Source organism: Lissotriton helveticus, chromosome 1_1, assembly GCF_964261635.1.
Source record: "Lissotriton helveticus chromosome 1_1, aLisHel1.1, whole genome shotgun sequence".
NCBI lineage: Eukaryota > Metazoa > Chordata > Amphibia > Caudata > Salamandridae > Lissotriton > Lissotriton helveticus.
The window spans coordinates 1,748,487,478-1,748,508,481 of record NC_136057.1 but is presented as its reverse complement, the minus strand read 5'-3'; the positions used below and the strand labels follow the sequence as shown (position 1 = coordinate 1,748,508,481).

At 47.0% G+C, this 21,004-nt stretch overlaps 1 protein-coding gene across 2 annotated transcripts in view; it reads left to right on the top strand.

Moving 5' to 3' along the window:
• PDE4A (phosphodiesterase 4A) overlaps positions 1–21,004 on the top strand; it is a 974,338-nt gene that overhangs the window by 902,117 nt on the left and 51,217 nt on the right. For both annotated transcript variants that reach the window (XM_078640009.1, XM_078640014.1), the window contains exon 11: positions 14,599–14,698. In XM_078640009.1, the coding sequence (XP_078496135.1) occupies positions 14,599–14,698 (100 nt within the window). The remainder of the gene's footprint in view (positions 1–14,598; positions 14,699–21,004) is intronic.

The following is a 21,004-nucleotide window of genomic DNA, read 5'->3' as shown; positions in this document are numbered from 1 at the left end:
AGGAGGAGGCCCTGATGTGTTGGAGGACGTTGTTCCAGGATTTGGCAACTTGGTAGGAGAATGGTCGACCTCACATTATGCTTTTGGAGATGATGTGTGTGTGTGTGTGCGAAGGAGAGTGATGCTGAGCGAAGTTGTCTGGTGGGTTGGTGGAAGTTAAACTGGTGATTGAGGATGGGGGACTCGTTTTGTGTAGTGTCTTGAATGTGTGTGGGAGAAGTTTGAACTTGCCGCTCTTCTGGATAGGGAGTCAATGGAGCTCTCTGAGGTGATGTGCAGTGTGGGTTCATGCACGGGAGACCTTACATGCGTAAGGTGAGTAACCTGAGCACTCCTATGTGCTTAAAAAAGCAAGTTTATACAAAGGTATTCAAATGTTCAAAGTTGTATTCACTTTGTAACGTAGTACATGTAATTCTTCATTCTGATTCAAAACTACTCATTTTAATGAACGAGGCTTAAATGGAACATTGCGTCTTGATTCCAAAAGCACAAAAATATTTTTCATTCGTCATAATTGTAGTTGTGAAATAACGTAAATCAATATCCCCAATGCATTTCGAGCTGTGTAGCTCTTCTTCAGGGGGTCAATGTATTTCTGTGGAAGAGTAGGAAAGACCGAAGTTAGTAAGTCAGGAGCCGAGTGTGATTCAAAAAGGTAAATGTTAAGACTAAGGTGAAGAAAACAGGGTGATGGTGGGTGATAAACATAAAATCAAGGATGCCAGTTTAAAGTGGGTGAAGAGAAATCTCACTATGTAAATCCCGGAAAAAATGTGCAGTGGAATGGAAACCCGGGGTGTAAAAAAGGCTAGTGAAAATACCGCAAAAATAGTGGAAGTGTCATGAATTTCTGAAGGGGCATTATAGCGAGAAACGAAGAACGAAGTGTGGTACAAGACAGAGATAGCCGAATCACCAAGTGAAAAGCGGGTAGAAAGCGAACCGGTGGACGCAATAAGAACGCTAAAGATAAAACACCTACGTGGTGAGTGATAGCTGATAAAGTGCTCTCAGGTATCATTAAGTTAACCAGCTAAGGAAATTAATCTTACCGAAGAAGTATAGCGCGGTAATGCGCTGGAAATTCGAGAGTCCAATACACGGTGAAACGCCATCCGAGGGATGCGGGAATGAAATGACAATTTTGCGCATGCGTGTATTATCTCGGACATGCGAGATAGAAAGTGGACTGGGTCCTTGAAATCGGGAAAGAACTGGTGAAACGGAAACGTAAGAAAGAAATAGATGATAGGAATGTGATGTGTAGTGATATGAACGAACAGAATTAGAAAATAAAAATGAATAATGAATAATAATTGATAACAGGAAAAAATGAGAAAATAAAAGGAAAAAATGAGAATAAGTATAGTGAAAAATGGAAAAATGTAAAAAAAACAGGTACCAAAAAAAGCAATGAAAGAATCAAAGAAAGAGTGCAAAATGCCAGGTTTTAATGGAGAGCACTGAATTTCAGTCGAAGTAAACTGGAAGTTGTGTGAATGCGAGGAGTAGGAAAAAACAGAGGTTGTTAGAGAAAGGGAAAGCAGAAAGCAAAAAGGTTACACAAAAAAGCACAGGATGTGTGTATACGTTCTATCAAATGAATTTCGAGTACATGTATAAATGCAAGCAAAAAAGAAGATGACCAACAATTACAGTCAACAGAGGTCAAACTGCAGGTTAAAGGAAACTGCTAAATTCCAAGCGCTCATTGAGTCCTTTTGGGTGGACGGTGCCAAGTTTAAATATCCAATGTAGTTCTCTTTGAAGCAGATATTTTTTGGGGTCTACGCCCTAGGGTTTTTTGGCAACCTCTAGGATGAGGAAGCGAATTTGACTGTTGTTGTGATTTTGTTTTCTGAAGTGATCAGAAACACAGGATTTCAAGTTTTTGTTTCTAATGTTGCTCCGGTGTTCATTAAGTCTAGTTTTGATTTTACGTTCAGTTTTCCCTACGTAGGGTAATCCGCAAGGAGACTTCAAAAGATACACAACGTTCGTAGTGTCACATGTAGCATTCACTTGTAGCAAGATTCGCGAGCCTTTGCTGGGATGGGTTATGCTGTTTCCTGGTATTATGTTATGGCAGTTCTGGCAGTTATGACAGGGAATAGTTCCTTTATAAGAGGTAGATTGAATAGTGCAAGGTTTTATGATTGTCCGTAAATGTTTGGAACGTTGGTAAGCAAAGATGGGAAATTCATTAAACAGTGTGTTGAAATCAGGTTCCAATTGAAGTATTTGCCAATGGGTGATGATGCTTTTTTTGATTAAGTGGCTTTTAGTAGAAAATTTTGAAACAAACACGTTGCGTTGTTCATTTGAAGTGATTTTTGCTTTGGGTTTCAGTAGGGTGGATCGGTCAATGGTTGCAACTCTCGCATGGGCCATTTGTACAATTTGGTTGGGGTATCCTCTTTTGAGAAATTTATTCATGATGATAGTGCTATCTTGTTTAAAAGTTTCATCTGAGGAAGCAATTCTCTTTGCTCGCATTAGTTGTGAATATTGAAGATGTTTCTTCAGACTTGGTTGATGAAAACTTGAGTAGTGAAGGTAATTGTTGCGATCAGTTGATTTGGTGTATATGGATGTTTTTAGTTTGTGATCCTTGATGGTAATATTCACGTCTAAGAATGAAATTTTGGTCCGGTGTGGGTTCATCGCAGGAGGTCAAGGATGAGTCTGGGAGCGGCATTTTGGATGGTTTGAAGTCTGTGAAGAAGATGGTTTGGGACGCCGGGATAGAGTGCATCGCCGTAGTTCAGTCTTCTTTTGATTAGAGCCTGCCTGATGGTATGGCGGATATCCAGTGGGAGCCACTTGAAGATTTTAAGTGACATTTAGAGAATGTGACAGCATTGATATGGGACTTCATGGTGAGGTTTGTGTCCAAGATGAGGCCTATGTTCCTAGCATGGGTGGTTTGGGTAGGAGTGGGTCCAAGTTCGGTGGGACATTAGGTAGAGTCCCAAGGTGAGCTGTTATTCCCGAGGTTCAGCACTTCAGTTTTGTTGATGGTGAGCATGAGGCAGATTTTTTTCATCCAATTGGCCACGTTGATCATGCAATGTTTGAGTGTCTGAGAAGCGAAAATTAGCTGGGTATTGTCAGCGTAAGAGATGATGATGATTCCGTGGAATTAGATGATGTTAGCCAGAGGAGTCATGTACATGTTGAAACGTGTGGGGCTGAGTGATGATCCTTGTGGGACTCCGCAGATGAGGTCCTTCTGTTCTGATGTGAATGACGCAAGCCTGACTCATGTTCTTCCGGAGTAGAAAGAAGGTAATTATTTGAGTGTTGGTCCTTGTATTTCTGCTGTGTGTAGTCTTGCAATGAGTGTTTTATAGTTGTTGGAGCTAGATTTGATTTTCTCGGGTCAGCGCTTTTTTCTCAGTCTTTTTCACTTGATGGTGATAGTATCTAAGTGCAACCATGTGGGTATTTCTTGCAGTGGTTCCTTGGGTGGTTCTCCATTTCATTTTGGGTTGTTTGCAAACTGTCTTGGATTCCCTGAGGTCAGCATTGTACCAGCTAGCTTGTGTGTTAGATCGGTTGGGTTTGGTGTTCTCCAGGGGCACTAGGTTATTGGCGCAGGTGGTGATCCACTTGTTGAAGTTGTTTGTGTCCTTGATGAGGTCGTAGGTGACGGTCTTGGTAGTTTAGTTGAAGGGTGTTGAGCCATTCTATTTCTGTAAGTTAATTCCAGATGCGACTTGTGGTGTTGCTAGACTCTGGTCGGTGGAGTGGTCGGTGCCCTGTTATGTGGAAGTGGATCTGTCCATGTGAGTGGAGAGATGTGGCTTACTTTAACCTTGTTGCTGGAGGAGAAGTTGTACTCGGGGATGTGGGTAGGGCCTTTTATCAGCTGGGTGTGGGCGATGTTCTGTAGACTTTCGACAAGGTCCGTGGAGTTGGACTCCATGGGTTCGTCAAGATGAAAGCCAGGATCGCCTTGGATTATGAAGTATGCGGTTCCCATCGCAGGGGGTGCGGAAGTGGGTGTGAGGACCAGTAGGTGAGGGTGATTTTGATAGTAGCTTTACTGACTGAATCTTGAAGTATGTTACATAAAAGTGGCTTCTGGCTCACTGTAAGATGTACACTTGATAGTGTCTCTGTGGATGATGGAGAGTCCCCCTTCTGGTTTATGGATTCAGTCCTGGTGCCGAATTTTGTACCCAGTAGGGATTACTGTGGCGATGTCTGGTGCTGATGTGGGGTTGAGCCAGGTTTTTGAAGGGAAGAGGAGGTCCCAAATCTTGGTGGAGCGCCTGCTGATTGAGCGTGCATTGTGGAGCATGCATGCAAGTAAGTATTGTTGTGCAGGGTGTGTGTGTGGTGCTGGGTGAGTTTGGGTCTTAAGTTCTGGCTTGGTGATGGGTGCGGTATGTGTGTGGTGGGAGCAGGTGAGAGGAGGCAGGTGAAGTGGCAATGCGAACAGGCAAAGGACACCACCATGGACTGAGGTGCCGTTCTGCAGCAGCATTCATGGCGGCATTCAGCGTTGAGCAGGTGTAGCTGCAGGAGGCATTTGGCCCAAAGTTCCTGTCACACAGCCAAACAGGCTTGCTTTTGGCGTGCCATTAGTACACTGGTGACGCACCAGCTGCACCGCGGCCACCAATAAGTAGGGCCAAAGAGAGTGGGAGGAGCTCGAGTGCGGTGGACAGGCTCAGCAAGAGCAGAAAAGTCCCTCAGGGAGCGCCAAGATGGGAAAACGTGATTGACGGAGCAAGTCAAGGGGAAAAACCTGCAGAAGAAACCAAGATGCAAAACGGAGCAAAAAGGTGGAGCAAAAGATGCAAAAGGCGCAGTTAAGAGGAACAGAGGATGCAAAAGGATCAGTTAACCAGAGGCAGGGGTGGATAGAACAGAAACACCAAGAAAGAAAGAGCAGTTACCGAGTCAGGGGCAGAGCCAGCATCTAACAGGAAAAACAGCAGGAGACAGACACGAACAAAAGTTAGAAGAGCATGGTCAGGGTCGCACTGAAGCAGGAGAGCGATGTCTGGGCACCTACTCTATAGAAATCCAAAGCATGCTATAACAATGTGACGCAATTACGGTTGGCTTTGTTGTAGGGAACACCAAGGGAAAAAGCCAAAGGGTTTTTAACCAGGCCATATGGCGAACATAAGTGACCAGCTAAGACATTCATACACCATATAGCAGCGCATTAGCCCCACAAGCCAGCATAGCTACGTATGGGAAACATCTTCAAGGATTTGTTAACTGCCAACAGGCGTTCGCCAAAAATGTCCTTTGTTAGGAACCAGTGCCAGTCTTGGGTGCCAGGTGAGATGGAGTTTAGGCAGCACTGATGGCTGTGGTCTGACAGACAAACTTGATGCAAATTACTAGGAGCACAACAATAAGAGAAAAAGAGTGCAGTGGAGCTAAAGTAACAGGAGCTTGGCATACAGGTATCCAACTGAACTGGACCTCTAAAGTGGAGTTGAAGAGTACAACAGTGAATCAGTCCTTGCATGAAAAGCACATCATCCCTTGTGGCGTTCATCCTTACAGACCTTTGAGGTCCTGCTCACTAACTCCAATATAAGTAACTGATGGAGAGAACCATCACACGCCACATTCAACCTCGTTTTTCTCAGGATGAAGATCAAGCCCTTCCGATGTACCAGTAGCATACAAGGCATCAAATGCATTCACAAGATGGTCACATTAAAGATCTGTCATCACGCTGAGGCTGCCACGAAGTTGCCCCCCCCCCCCGCATTACACATCCCCCATTCACCACAGTGCGGTACTTCTGCCAGCATGCGTTGCACCAGCAGGATAGAAAGCACAAGTTCTAGGTGTCCGAGCGGACAGGCCCAGAGTACGCATCCCTGGATCCTCAGGCATATATGAATTAATTTCCATCGAACCTATGGTTGGATACCCAACGTACAGGTAGGACCCACCGTTTCCCTAAAGCTGAGGTAAGGTGCTTGGTGGATAATAAACCCAACCTAGGGAAGAGAAAAATAAATGCAGCATCTTTATTGAGAAACAGTACTATTACAGCACCGAGATGTTATGACGCAAGAGACTATGTAGAAACATGCTGTCTCAGAAACTGAACCTTGTCAGCATTGCAAAGGTGCTCCATAAAATAGGAAAACTGATAAAAGGTTGGAAAAGTCATCAAAGGGCAATGTAAGCCTCTCCAGATAATTGCCAACAAATCAATTGAGTAGGCCTGAGCCACACGGCATGCTTCTTTAGAGCACCCTCCTGGTAAGCTTGGGCTGTTACCCTTTCACTTGTAACACTTGCCACCCCATGTGTCTGCTTTCAAGATATTACATGGTGGCATAAAAGAAATGGATTATTTGTAGCACTAATCTGTTTGACAATAAAAAACAAACATAACTGGATCACAAACTTTTGAAACGTAAAGCAGCTGCCATGCTAAACATAGAATCAATTTGTATTTTGAAAATATTATTGGTCAAAGCATCAGGATTTCATTTAGAATCCCAAGGTATGTTGAATACTGCATTCCTTATCAAGTTGAGATATACTAGAGACAAACCTGCTGGCTACAACATCAAACCTAACATTAGAGTCACTTTATGCAGGATTTGTGCTTGCTGTTTTTGGCATAGGCAGAGCTGAGCACATCTGGTGGTTAAGCTGGTTGGGGAGAGGAGTTGGCCTAACGGCTAGGGCGATCGACCTCGAATCTGGGGAACTGGGTTCGAGTCTCCGCAATGACGTTGAACATCCTGAGATTCTGGGCAAATCACTTAATCTCCTGTGCCTCACAAAAACGAATGTGTCCTCATGTAATGCAACTGGTGCTATGTAAAGCTCTCTGATACCTGATTCGGGTCAAGTTCCCGCTATATAAATCTCTGTAAAATAAAACAAAATAAAAAATAAGCCCTCACAGAATACATGACAGCAGAGTGGCACATATACTGTTATGCATGTATTTAAAGCCTTCTTAGACTATTATGGCTGGATTAGGTAACTTGTAAAAATGCTGCTGAGCAGATGAAAACTTGTGAAAATCTAACCCAGCTCTAGATAAGTTTGACAATGCCCACTGTAATCATAAGGAGAGTGTTTCTGCATCAGTACTGAGCCCTGGGAGTATTAATCCCAGCATTCTGAGTTGCTGAGGGCCCACAACATCAGCACAGGGTTCTGTTTGAGTTGGTAAGAATCCCTGTAAACTCCAAGGATTTTGAGTGAGGTTGTTGAGGGCTCGCAGGCACCCTTTACAGTTCTGTTTTGTTGTAAAGAACCATTGGGGAAAGCATGGTAATCTTGTTAAGTAATTCAGAAAAGGGGGTGGTGATGAACAGAGTGCCTGAATTAAGCAGACCACTCTTACCCAGTCCAAAGATCAGGGCTTGATCCATCACCGTTTTTTTACTCACTGCACCATCCCAGCTCAGAACTTGGCTATATGCAAATTAGTCTGTTCCTGACCCAGTGCATGATGGGAACAGGGCAAACCAAACTACCAAGCCAATTCTTGTACTGGGAAGGAAACAAGCTTCCGGGGACCGGTTTCTGCCATTTCAGGCGTCTTCGGCCCGGTTTGCTTGAATCCTGATGGTGCAATGAGCAAGGGACTCACATCTGAGTATACCCTTCCACGCTTATGGTGGACAAAATGATTCAGAAAAGGGGGTGGTGATGAACAGAGTGCCTGAATTAAGCAGACCACTCTTACCCAGTCCAAAGATCAGGGCTTGATCCATCACCGTTTTTTTACTCACTGCACCATCCCAGCTCAGAACTTGGCTATATGCAAATTAGTCTGTTCCTGACCCAGTGCATGATGGGAACAGGGCAAACCAAACTACCAAGCCAATTCTTGTACTGGGAAGGAAACAAGCTTCCGGGGACCGGTTTCTGCCATTTCAGGCGTCTTCGGCCCGGCTTGCTTGAATCCTGATGGTGCAATGAGCAAGGGACTCACATCTGAGTATACCCTTCCACGCTTATGGTGGACAAAATGATTCAGAAAAGGGGGTGGTGATGAACAGAGTGCCTGAATTAAGCAGACCACTCTTACCCAGTCCAAAGATCAGGGCTTGATCCATCACCGTTTTTTTACTCACTGCACCATCCCAGCTCAGAACTTGGCTATATGCAAATTAGTCTGTTCCTGACCCAGTGCATGATGGGAACAGGGCAAACCAAACTACCAAGCCAATTCTTGTACTGGGAAGGAAACAAGCTTCCGGGGACCGGTTTCTGCCATTTCAGGCGTCTTCGGCCCGGCTTGCTTGAATCCTGATGGTGCAATGAGCAAGGGACTCACATCTGAGTATACCCTTCCACGCTTATGGTGGACAAAATGATTCAGAAAAGGGGGTGGTGATGAACAGAGTGCCTGAATTAAGCAGACCACTCTTACCCAGTCCAAAGATCAGGGCTTGATCCATCACCGTTTTTTTACTCACTGCACCATCCCAGCTCAGAACTTGGCTATATGCAAATTAGTCTGTTCCTGACCCAGTGCATGATGGGAACAGGGCAAACCAAACTACCAAGCCAATTCTTGTACTGGGAAGGAAACAAGCTTCCGGGGACCGGTTTCTGCCATTTCAGGCGTCTTCGGCCCGGCTTGCTTGAATCCTGATGGTGCAATGAGCAAGGGACTCACATCTGAGTATACCCTTCCACGCTTATGGTGGACAAAATGATTCAGAAAAGGGGGTGGTGATGAACAGAGTGCCTGAATTAAGCAGACCACTCTTACCCAGTCCAAAGATCAGGGCTTGATCCATCACTGTTTTTTTACTCACTGCACCATCCCAGCTCAGAACTTGGCTATATGCAAATTAGTCTGTTCCTGACCCAGTGCATGATGGGAACAGGGCAAACCAAACTACCAAGCCAATTCTTGTACTGGGAAGGAAACAAGCTTCCGGGGACCGGTTTCTGCCATTTCAGGCGTCTTCGGCCCGGCTTGCTTGAATCCTGATGGTGCAATGAGCAAGGGACTCACATCTGAGTATACCCTTCCACGCTTATGGTGGACAAAATGATTCAGAAAAGGGGGTGGTGATGAACAGAGTGCCTGAATTAAGCAGACCACTCTTACCCAGTCCAAAGATCAGGGCTTGATCCATCACCGTTTTTTTACTCACTGCACCATCCCAGCTCAGAACTTGGCTATATGCAAATTAGTCTGTTCCTGACCCAGTGCATGATGGGAACAGGGCAAACCAAACTACCAAGCCAATTCTTGTACTGGGAAGGAAACAAGCTTCCGGGGACCGGTTTCTGCCATTTCAGGCGTCTTCGGCCCGGCTTGCTTGAATCCTGATGGTGCAATGAGCAAGGGACTCACATCTGAGTATACCCTTCCACGCTTATGGTGGACAAAATGATTTTCCTGGGAATCTTTATGGAATTTCAGTGTTTCATTTTGTCGAGTAGAGAAGAGCACACCTTGATGTTGTATAGGGCCTCTACAGGAAGCCTTTGTCATGAATACCCGGATTGTGATTCTGTTATTTACTGCTGTGACGTTGTAACAGGTGATAACCAAAGTAGTTACCCACTGTTGTGGTGTCACCCGGAGAAGCTCTCAATCACCATTTGTCAGCTGCCTCCAAAGACCCAAGCGTGGGCGCAGAATGGTGGTTGGCTGCCTCACCTGACTTCTCCCACATCTCAATACACCCGATGGAGGCGGGAGAACACTGGCAGCACTGTGGCTGCGCCTTCCGCCGTCTTCCTTGTCAGTGTGAGTCTCTACAGACCCATGCTGAGAGATCAATTCAAGCCTCACGGACAGCTATCAGCTCGATGCCAGCTCTCCACTTTTACTGGGAGCGCAGCTTTGGACTAGGAGGATGTGGGATTACGCAAAGATTGATGGCGATGGGTTGAGAGAGGCAGGTTATTTTTTTCAGTTTGGGTGGAGGTAGGGTTTTTTCAGACGGTGTTGTGGTGGCTGGCAGGTTGCCTGGAATTCTTTTGGTCCAGTTTGTTTGGGGGGTGGGGGGGTGGAGGGATCAATCAATCAGTCATTTGTTAAGCGCACTACATACCCGTGAGGGTCTCAAGGCGCTGGGGGGGGCGCTACTGATCAAACAGCCAGATCTTGAGTGTACTCCTGAAGGTCAGCAGGTCTTGGGTCTGACGTAGGCTCAGTGGGAGGGTGTTCCATGTCTTGGCGGCGAGGTGGGAGAAGGATTTCCCGCCGGTGGTTGCTCTTTGGATGCGCGGGACGGTGGCGAGTGAGAGGTCGGCGGTGCGTAGCTGGTGGTTGGGGATGTAGAAGGAAAGTCGTCTGTTGAGGTAGGCTGGGCCGGTCTTGTGGAGTGCCTTGTGTGCGTCGATGAGGAGCTTGAAGGATATCCTATTGTTGACGGGGAGCCAGTGCAGGTTTCTCAGGTTGGGGGATGATGTGGCTGTGGCATGGTATGTCGAGAATCAGTTGTGCCGAGGCGATTTGGATGCGTTGTAGTCGTTTGATGAGCTTGGTCGGGGCTCCCACGTAGAGGGCGTTTCCGTAGTCGAGTCTGCTGCTGACGAGAGACTGACTTTCTTGTATCTGTCGGGATCCATCTGTAGATCTTGTGGAGGGTGTTGAAGCAGGTGGAGGGTCATTGAGAGCGTTGAGTCGAGGATGATTCCCAGGTTGCGTGCGTGGTCGCTGGGTGTCGGGGCTGCCCCCAGTGCCATCGGCCACCAGGAGTTGTCCCAGGCTGAAGGGTTGGAGCCGAGTTTGAGGACCTCCGTCTTGTCCGAGTTCAGCTTCAGACGGCTGATCTTCATCCAGTCGCGATGACCTTCATTCCTACGTGGAGGTTGGCATTGGCGGTGATGGGGTTCTTGGTGAGGGAGAGGATCAGTTGAGTGTCGTCGGCATTGGAGATTATGTTGAGGCCATGCTGTCTGGCGACGTCTGCAAGCAGGGCCTTGTAAATGTTGAACAATGTCGGGCTGAGGGAGGATCCCTGGGGTATACCGCAGATAATCTCGGAGGCTGCGGATCGGAATGGGGGGAGGCGGACGCTCTGGGTTCTGCCGGAGAGGAAGGAGGTGGTCCATTACAGAGCCTTGTCTCGGATCCATGCGGTGTGGAGGCGTGCGTGTAGGGTGCGGTAGCAGCCGGTGTCGAAGGCAGCGGAGAGGTCTAGGAGGATGGGTGCTGGTCTCACCGTTGTCCAGCAGGGTCCTGATGTCGTTGGTGGCGGCGATGAGGGCGGTCTCGATTGTGTGTGTCCTGCGAAACCCTGACTGGGAAGGGTCCAGGATTCTGTTTTCTTCAAGGTATCGGGTTAGCTGTCTGTTGACGTTCTTCTCGATGATCTTGGCCAGGAATGGGAGCAGAGAGATAGGTCGGAAGTTCTTGAGGTCTCTTGGGTCTGCCTTGGGATTTTTGAGTAGGAAGTTCATCTCGGCGTGTTTTCAGTTCTCTGGGAATGTCGCCGTGTCAAGGGAGAGGTTGATGGCGTTGCGCAGTTGGGGTGCGATGGAGCAGCTTGCTTTGTTGAAGACGTGGTGCGGGAATGGGTCTGACGGAGAGCCGGAGTGACTTGTGCTCATGGTCTTTCTTGATGGTGTCATCGGTGCTCATGCTGGCCCAGGCTAGCAGGGGGTTGTGGTCCATGATGTGCGGAGAGTCTGTTGTGTTGCTGTCTGTTGGGGCTGTATGGGTGTTGAAGCTGTTGTGGATGGCTGCTATCTTGCGGTGGAAGAAAGTGGTGAGGGAGTAACACAGGCCTTGCGATGGCGGTATGTCTTTGGTGTTGGAGCTGGGGTTAGAGAGTTCCTTCACGATGTTGAAGAACTCCTTGCTATCATGTGCATTGTTGTCGAGTCGGTTTTTGAAGTAAGTAGGGATAAGCCAAGGGTGGTGGAAATGGGTGTCTGGAAACCAGGCTTTGCTCTGTGTCTATTTGATGTCACTGAGAATCCTTTCATGAAAAACAATTAACCATTTATAATTCTAAATATTATAATTTTTTACAGTAGTGAACATTGTTCAGGAATCTAATACAATTCTTAGCCCGGCACATGGCAAATGTCATATGACAACAGACATTGCTTCTATCATAAGAATTTGAGCAAGTCAATGCAAATATACGTATTAAGTATTGACCAGCCATTTTGTGAAGGAGCGAATAGTAACGGTTAATATTGTTTATGTTTCTAAACAAATAAGAATGGGGAAATATAGGGTCTGGAATCATAGGATCAGGAAGTCTCTTGTAAGCATGGCTGTTTTATCTGAACCTAACAAATACCTGCATGTCCGACAGATATGGTTCAGGTTGGAAGCTCAATGTAAATAAGAGTGATATTCAGGGTGTCTCTCCAGTTTGTGGTGGGCTTTCTGGTGGATGATGACTCTTTAATAACTCTGAGACACACACATCATATACATTCACTGTTAATGCCCAGCTTGACATTGTGATAGCAAAAGAGTGAAGGTGGGGAATTCAAAAACGTTTAGAGCCTTTAGAGAACAATTGATTGTGCCATGCTGCTAACATAGATATAACTTCAATCCCTAACACAGCAAAATTACTACTACATTTTAATTTGCTTCTAAATGTATGCCTCCCTCCAACCACTTCCTAACCCTGTTTCCTCTTGGTCGCAGCTCTTCCCTCTACGTCCTAGGTTCTGGGAAGAAATGCCGTGCATGTATGTGTTTAAAGCCTGTTTGGAATATTCGAATATTGGGTGCCTCTGCAACTGATCCTTTACAATCCATCTGTAATCTCTCATTATCTTCAAGCATAGTACACTTTGAGTGGAAATGTCCCTTGCTGATCAAGCCTACAGCCGACCTGTCTAATCTCAGTAACTTTCGACCAGTATCTCTTTTACCATTCCCAGTAAAGATCCTAGATAAACATGTCAATATGCTCTTATCAGCCTATCTGGAGCCTAACCACTTGCTTGACCCAGCCCAACCAGGGTTTTTCCCTTCACATGGTACCGAATTTGACCTTCTTTCTGTTCTGGACATTCTTCGAATGGCAGTCAATATGGGCCACGCAGGCCCTAATGGTATTAGAGCTTTCGGCCACCTTTGATATGGTCACTCATAAAATGTTGATTTCCAGAAGGCCAGAAAGCAGCATTAGGGCTCTGCTTGCTGTTGGTGTATCTGCTTTCTTGGGAACAGATATCTAGTTGTGCATATCCCACCCCGATTTCACTCAGCTTTTAGAACTATTGGTTAAGGGCTACTGCAAGGCTTTTCCCTGAACCCCACCTTATTTAATGTCTATCTTAGACCGCTTGTCCATCTGAATCAGAATCTTGGAGTTAATTATGCTGATGACACTTAGCTCCTCATATCAGTTAAACAATTTTCTCCAGGTCCTCTCAAGTTTGTATGCATAATATCACTGTTTGCTTACCCAGAATTCAATGAAAATAAAACAGAGATTCTTTGCTGCTCCATACGTAATAACCCCCTTCCCTCCCCCGACCCCCCCCCTGATAAGCACTGATTTCTGGCCTCTGCCAGGTGAGGCTATTCCTATAGCTTCCTTGTCTATGAGATACCTGGAGTTTAATTTCAGTGAGGCTATCTACCTAACCAGCCAGGTTACCAAGCTGTCTTCCATTTATTTTTTCTTGTTGAAGAATTTGTGGAAAATTCACCCATTTCTTCCTACTGGTGGACCAGCATGCTGTTTTGAGCAGGATGTGTCATGGGAACTTTCTGTTTTTGTGTACCCCTGACTCCCTGCTCAGACGCATGTATTGGATGCAGAGTCCGCAGTTAGACTAGCATTGGCTGTTCCCCACCATTCTTCTGTCTCATAAGCCTTGGACAAACTACACTGGCTTCCTGTGTAGAAAAAAATCATCTTTAAAAACTGTAGCATTGTGCATAAGGCAGTTCACTAGGCTGGCACCCTTTATCTCTAAGATAAATTATTTCACTACTACCCTAAACACTTGCTGTTGCTCATCTTCCTCAGTTTAATCAAATTTGTTCTGGGGGATTATTTTTTTCGGTGAAAGCTTGCAGTCTCTGGAATAATCTTTCCCTCTTTGTCCGCACCTTTGAGGAACTTCTGGCATTTGGGAAATCCTTATAGACTTGGCTTTATACTCTCTAATCTGCTGTTTAGGTGGTTTAGTTCAATATATGGCTGTTGTAAGCACAGGGCACCTTTCTAGGTTTCAGTTGCACTCTAGAAATGCATAAATAAATAAACAAACCACAGCATACATTTCCCTTTGAGTCTACCCCAAATTTCTGTGAAGCTCCAGCATCTATGTTTTCTTTGTATCTGTTAGTAAGAGTTCAGGGTGAAGTGCCTAATATAGATTCTTCATGAAACTTTGCTTAGCACCGTCAAGTCTGTATGATTTCACATGCATGGGAGAGAGCTTATTTGCAAGGTATAGGGCTTCACAGAGACAAGATTTTGTTGTTTGTTCTTCTGTATTTTTGGGCATTTTGACAGGTTTTTGTGGCAGGCAATGATTAACTATGAAGTATAACATTTTTTTATTTGATTGGTGGATTTTTAACCTCCAAGTCAAGTTATTTATGGATATGAATATAGGAAACATAGCTGTGATCCAGAAGGATTCAGGCAAAAGCTCACTAACTTTTTTTTATCTTTCTTTCAGGCGGTGTTCACAGACTTGGAGATTCTAGCTGCGTTATTTGCAGCCTCCATCCATGATGTGGATCACCCCGGGGTGTCAAACCAGTTTCTCATCAACACGAGTAAGTAAAGCTCATCTCACACAGAAAATACTAGATCCTGGCACATATGACTAAGCATAGGTCCGCACAGATCATATTGGTGTTGCGAATGGCTCTCTAAATTTTGCCTATGCATTGTGTAAACAAGCAATACTTTTTCCACATCAGCAAATTGTTTTAGGAGAGCTGTGTTTTAAGTGGGATACACGAACACACATTCACAAGGCTGCTATATTTTTAATGGGATAGGATCTGCACTTTTGAGCTGGGCTACTGTCCTTCTAGTGGTATAGGTGTTTTCATTTCTCTGTTGGGCAACTACACTATTGTCAGGATAATACAAGCTGTTGTCAGGAAGACAAGTATCCATTCCATTACACAATATCACCAGTTCCTCTCAGCGTCAATGGTCTACAGATATGGTTCAAAATTGACACATTCCATCATTACTGCTATACCTACAATGGAACAGTACTGATCTTTAGAAAGAGCTAGTACAACAGGATATCTGTTCCTATCTTCTTTCATTTGAAGTGTAGCTTAGAGTGTGTTAAGGATTGTCTAGAGTTATTCTACATCATTCTGGATCTTACTCGGATAAAGTCAGCATTAACAATGCTGGTATGTGAACACGCTTGACAAATACCTCTTACCACAACACATGTCCAAATAGCAATCCAGTATACAAGTTGAGGTTGATGAGTGTTATGTGCTTGTCTGTATGTCTTTTAGGTCCCACCTGGCGTTGGAGTGCACATGCGCTCCTCGCCCTGCGAGGACTATAGTAAACACTCTAAGAAGGGGAACTTTAATCCACGCCCCTGTGTCTCAACCGTTTCCAATTGGCTTAGGTGGTGATTAATGTTTTTTCCAAGCTTTTGGTTTGCTGGCTGTCACTTTTGTTGACGCCCTTGCAGTTTTGTGATACCGCCCATCGTGACAAGCGCATGTGTTTTCACTCAGCCCAGATGCAAATACAAGCAGCTGAATGAAAACAGATGGCAAGCGTTTTTATTTCTTGTTCAAACACAGTCCGAGTCTTTGACCTCTACGGAGTGTCTTGCTCATGCTGTCTGCATGGGCCAGTCGGCTCTCTGATTGGTTGGCAACTATCAAATATGCTTTGTGATTGGTGGACCTTGTCAACCAATTAGAGAGCCAAATCGTTTCAGATTTATTTATTTTGTAAATAAAATTATTATTCAATACGGGCCCAATCCTCACGCTCTTGACCCGGCCCAGACATTATCAATCTTCAGATGGGCCATATTGCCCATACAATGTTTTGGAGGCGAGTTCTTAGCTGTTCTGTGCACAAGTGCTCGCGTGCCTACCTCCCCCGATCATTATTGTGGTACCGCAGGTTTATTGGAAGGAGACCACTCCCAGGAAGCCAATTGAGGAAGGCTGTCCAATGTGCAAGCGCAAGAGGTGGGTGTGTCAGGCCGATGCTGAGGAAGCAGAGAGATGCAGGGAAATTTGGCACCCGGTTTGAAATGTGAAAAGACACGTGCAGCAACGCTGGGGTGAGCAACCCCCCTCCATTTTACCTCACCCCCAGACATCGCCCGACCACCCCCTCCCTTGTCTCCCAAGCGCCCGCATGCACCGCAGCCGATAGCAACCGCAACTGTAACCCATCCAACCGGCCCCAGAAGGATGAAAGGCTGAGGCATAAAGAATGGAAGTGCACACCGCCTTCCGCTGCACTTTACCAATTGGCATCAATGATTCCTCTCTAAAAGATACTCATTAATAGCCAATGAGCTCCTGGTCTCTACTCGTTATCACCCTGCTGCCCCTCCCTTACAGTTCCCTCCCAGAGCGCTACTATCCCTCAGTCAGCCCTTCCCACTTTTTTTTTTAAGGTGTTGTGTGACCCCTCCCAATCAACACAATTACCCTGACCCGCCATCCATGGACACCAGCAGCGGGTCGGAGTCAGAACAGTCATCACCTCTTGGGCAAAGACCCCAAACCCATACTCACATCCACCCTTCGCCGCCCGACAACGGAAGGGGGCGACACGCAATCCACCGTGTGTGCCGGTGCCTGGTCCGCAGACACCTGGTCCAAACCCTAGTTGCAGCCGCACCCCCACCCTGGAGCTGCATGTCACCCCTGCCCAACTGTCCCAACCCCTCCCGCCAGACCCCACCTCCCTTGACGGCGACCATCCAATGTGCCTCCACCCACGCCGACAACCTTCAGCCCCCCCATGTCTCACCGCCACAATTCCTGTTTTATCCTTGAGATGCGTGAGTACTTTTACCGAAGGCCAAATCATATCCCACACAACAATAACATTTAAGACCTTTCGCCACTATGACATAGATCGGCGTGGTTTGAAATAAATTGTACATTAACAATAGAATTTTCATCATATTGCCCTAAACCTCGCCCAGGATCACTGGACACCGATCCCAAACCGCAAACCAAATGCCACTCCCAGTTCCCCAAAGTGGACAGCTTCACCCGCAACGCCTGTCGCCCCCCCCCCCGGGACCCCCACACCGCCCGCCCCACGAACCACACTGTGCTCCCGGTCTCCCCCTGGCATCCGCTATCCCACTGTGAGCCCCCCAGCAGTCCGAGAACAGTTTCCCCTGCTGCAAACATCCTTGTCCTCGTAGCGGTGCAAGTGAAAGCGTTTGAAGGCCTCCGTTTTCGGTGCTTTGAAGCCGTTGTAAAGTCGTTTGTTCCTTAACTTTGTGTAATTTGTGAACTTAATGTTTCCCTTGTCTTTGCTGCTTGTTTTTTGTTTGCAGTAAAGTGTCACTGATGGCTGTTGAATGTCACTGATACTTATACGTGAAATTATTACATGTCATGCCTACGCACTCTGAAACCTTGGCAGCTATGTCTCTTGCTGTTACTACAGGACTCCGGCTATTGTCTGCATGGCGCCAACCCCTTCATTCGGGTGGCGCTCCCCGCCGTGCCTGGTGGAGCAGCAGCCTCCTGACTTTTTCGGACCGCCCAATAGGGTATAGCCAGTCCCACCCTGTACTCCTTATCGAACAAATTCCTTTCCTCGGACGGCCCCCTTCCCTCCTCTGACCCTGTAACTGAACCTGACGCTGCCTCTTCCTTAGTCGCCTAAGTTAGTGCCCCTGCCCCCGCCGCTCTCCCTAGCACGCTTTTGTCTCCCTCCAACCCTACTCTGTGTGTATGCGTTCGTTATTGGATTCCCGTTAATTTACCCCCGGACAAATGCCCCTTTCAGTCCTATTCTGAGGACCCAAAACATTGCGCCCCAAGACCAACTGATGGTGAAACCCCCCGCCTCTGAAACCAGAACCCCCTACCAGCTCCGCAAAGCCTGGGAAACAATCTCCCTCCCTAAGCGGTACGCCTGTCCCCATACTTCTCCAGTATTGGGGTGTCTTTCATAGATTCACATGCTTGAATATTCCCCGTCGTCGGAGTGGGAGTCCCACGGTAAATAAAATAGCAATTATATACTATATAGTGATTCGAGTGATGCCTATTGTTGGACACCCCACTGAGCACGAATTTATAAGCGGCCGTCCTGCCGCTAGGCATGCACCATCCCATCTTCGAAGGGAGCCATGGAGTCTTAATGTGGACTCAACTGTGGAATGCACCTTCTGGATCAGCGTGTCACCGATCCTTGGGGCTCCAGGTGAGCTAAGAATTCAGCAAATACTCTGGGGGCATCCATCTGTGGAAGTAAAGGCGGACTACATCTCCCATAGAACATTGCATACAGTCTTAATTGAAGCAGCTGCATGACAGCGTATGATGTTGTTTAAAAGGGAGGCGTGACCCGCAATGCCTCTTCCGCCCGCTCAGCCTCTGAAGAAGTGAAGCCACGAAACGCGTCAGGCTGCGGGGGTATGCTGCAAATAACTGAGAATTGAGGACACGCATGCCAATAAATAAAGAAAAGCTTTTACGGGGAAAAGCGAAGCTGCATTCGAGTGATGCCTATTGTTGGACACCCCACTGAGCACGAATTTATAAGCGGCCGTCCTGCCGCTAGGCATGCACCATCCCATCTTCGAAGGGAGCCATGGAGTCTTAATGTGGACTCAACTGTGGAATGCACCTTCTGGATCAGCGTGTCACCGATCCTTGGGGCTCCAGGTGAGCTAAGAATTCAGCAAATACTCTGGGGGCATCCATCTGTGGAAGTAAAGGCGGACTACATCTCCCATAGGACATTGCATACAGTCTTAATTGAAGCAGCTGCATGACAGCGTATGATGTTGTTTAAAAGGGAGGCGTGACCCGCAATGCCTCTTCCGCCCGCTCAGCCTCTGAAGAAGTGAAGCCACGAAACGCGTCAGGCTGCGGGGGTTTGCTGCAAATAACTGAGAATTGAGGACACGCATGCCAATAAATAAAGATAAGCTTTTACGGGGAAAAGCGAAGCTGCATTCGAGTGATGCCTATTGTTGGACACCCCACTGAGCACGAATTTATAAGCGGCCGTCCTGCCGCTAGGCATGCACCATCCCATCTTCGAAGGGAGCCATGGAGTCTTAATGTGGACTCAACTGTGGAATGCACCTTCTGGATCAGCGTGTCACCGATCCTTGGGGCTCCAGGTGAGCTAAGAATTCAGCAAATACTCTGGGGGGCATCAGTCTGTGGAAGTAAAGGCGGACTACATCTCCCATAGAACATTGCATACAGTCTTAACCCCTTCAGTGCTAATGACAAGGGTAACTCGTCATGGAGTTTCCATTGATTTCAATGGAAAGTCAATGGAAGAGCATCATGTGCCTTAGCAGCCAAGTGGTTAATTGAAGCAGCTGCATGACAGCGTATGATGTTGTTTAAAAGGGAGGCGTGACCCGCAATGCCTCTTCCGCCCGCTCAGCCTCTGAAGAAGTGAAGCCACGAAACGCGTCAGGCTGCGGGGGTATGCTGCAAATAACTGAGAATTGAGGACACGCATGCCAATAAATAAAGAAAAGCTTTTACGGGGAAAAGCGAAGCTGCATTCGAGTGATGCCTATTGTTGGACACCCCACTGAGCACGAATTTATAAGCGGCCGTCCTGCCGCTAGGCATGCACCATCCCATCTTCGAAGGGAGCCATGGAGTCTTAATGTGGACTCAACTGTGGAATGCACCTTCTGGATCAGCGTGTCACCGATCCTTGGGGCTCCAGGTGAGCTAAGAATTCAGCAAATACTCTGGGGGCATCCATCTGTGGAAGTAAAGGCGGACTACATCTCCCATAGAACATTGCATGCAGTCTTAATTGAAGCAGCTGCATGACAGCGTATGATGTTGTTTAAAAGGGAGGCGTGACCCGCAATGCCTCTTCCGCCCGCTCAGCCTCTGAAGAAGTGAAGCCACGAAACGCGTCAGGCTGCGGGGGTATGCTGCAAATAACTGAGAATTGAGGACACGCATGCCAATAAATAAAGAAAAGCTTTTACGGGGAAAAGCGAAGCTGCATTCGAGTGATGCCTATTGTTGGACACCCCACTGAGCACGAATTTATAAGCGGCCGTCCTGCCGCTAGGCATGCACCATCCCATCTTCGAAGGGAGCCATGGAGTCTTAATGTGGACTCAACTGTGGAATGCACCTTCTGGATCAGCGTGTCACCGATCCTTGGGGCTCCAGGTGAGCTAAGAATTCAGCAAATACTCTGGGGGCATCCATCTGTGGAAGTAAAGGCGGACTACATCTCCCATAGAACATTGCATACAGTCTTAATTGAAGCAGCTGCATGACAGCGTATGATGTTGTTTAAAAGGGAGGCGTGACCCGCAATGCCTCTTACGCCCGCTCAGCCTCTGAAGAAGTGAAGCCACGAAACGCGTCAGGCTGCGGGGGTATGCTGCAAATAACTGAGAATTGAGGACACGCATGCCAATAAATAAAGAAAAGCTTTTACGGGGAAAAGCGAAGCTGCATTCGAGTGATGCCTATTGTTGGACACCCCACTGAGCACGAATTTATAAGCGGCCGTCCTGCCGCTAGGCATGCACCATCCCATCTTCGAAGGGAGCCATGGAGTCTTAATGTGGACTCAACTGTGGAATGCACCTTCTGGATCAGCGTGTCACCGATCCTTGGGGCTCCAGGTGAGCTAAGAATTCAGCAAATACTCTGGGGGCATCCATCTGTGGAAGTAAAGGCGGACTACATCTCCCATAGAACATTGCATACAGTCTTAATTGAAGCAGCTGCATGACAGCGTATGATGTTGTTTAAAAGGGAGGCGTGACCCGCAATGCCTCTTACGCCCGCTCAGCCTCTGAAGAAGTGAAGCCACGAAACGCGTCAGGCTGCGGGGGTATGCTGCAAATAACTGAGAATTGAGGACACGCATGCCAATAA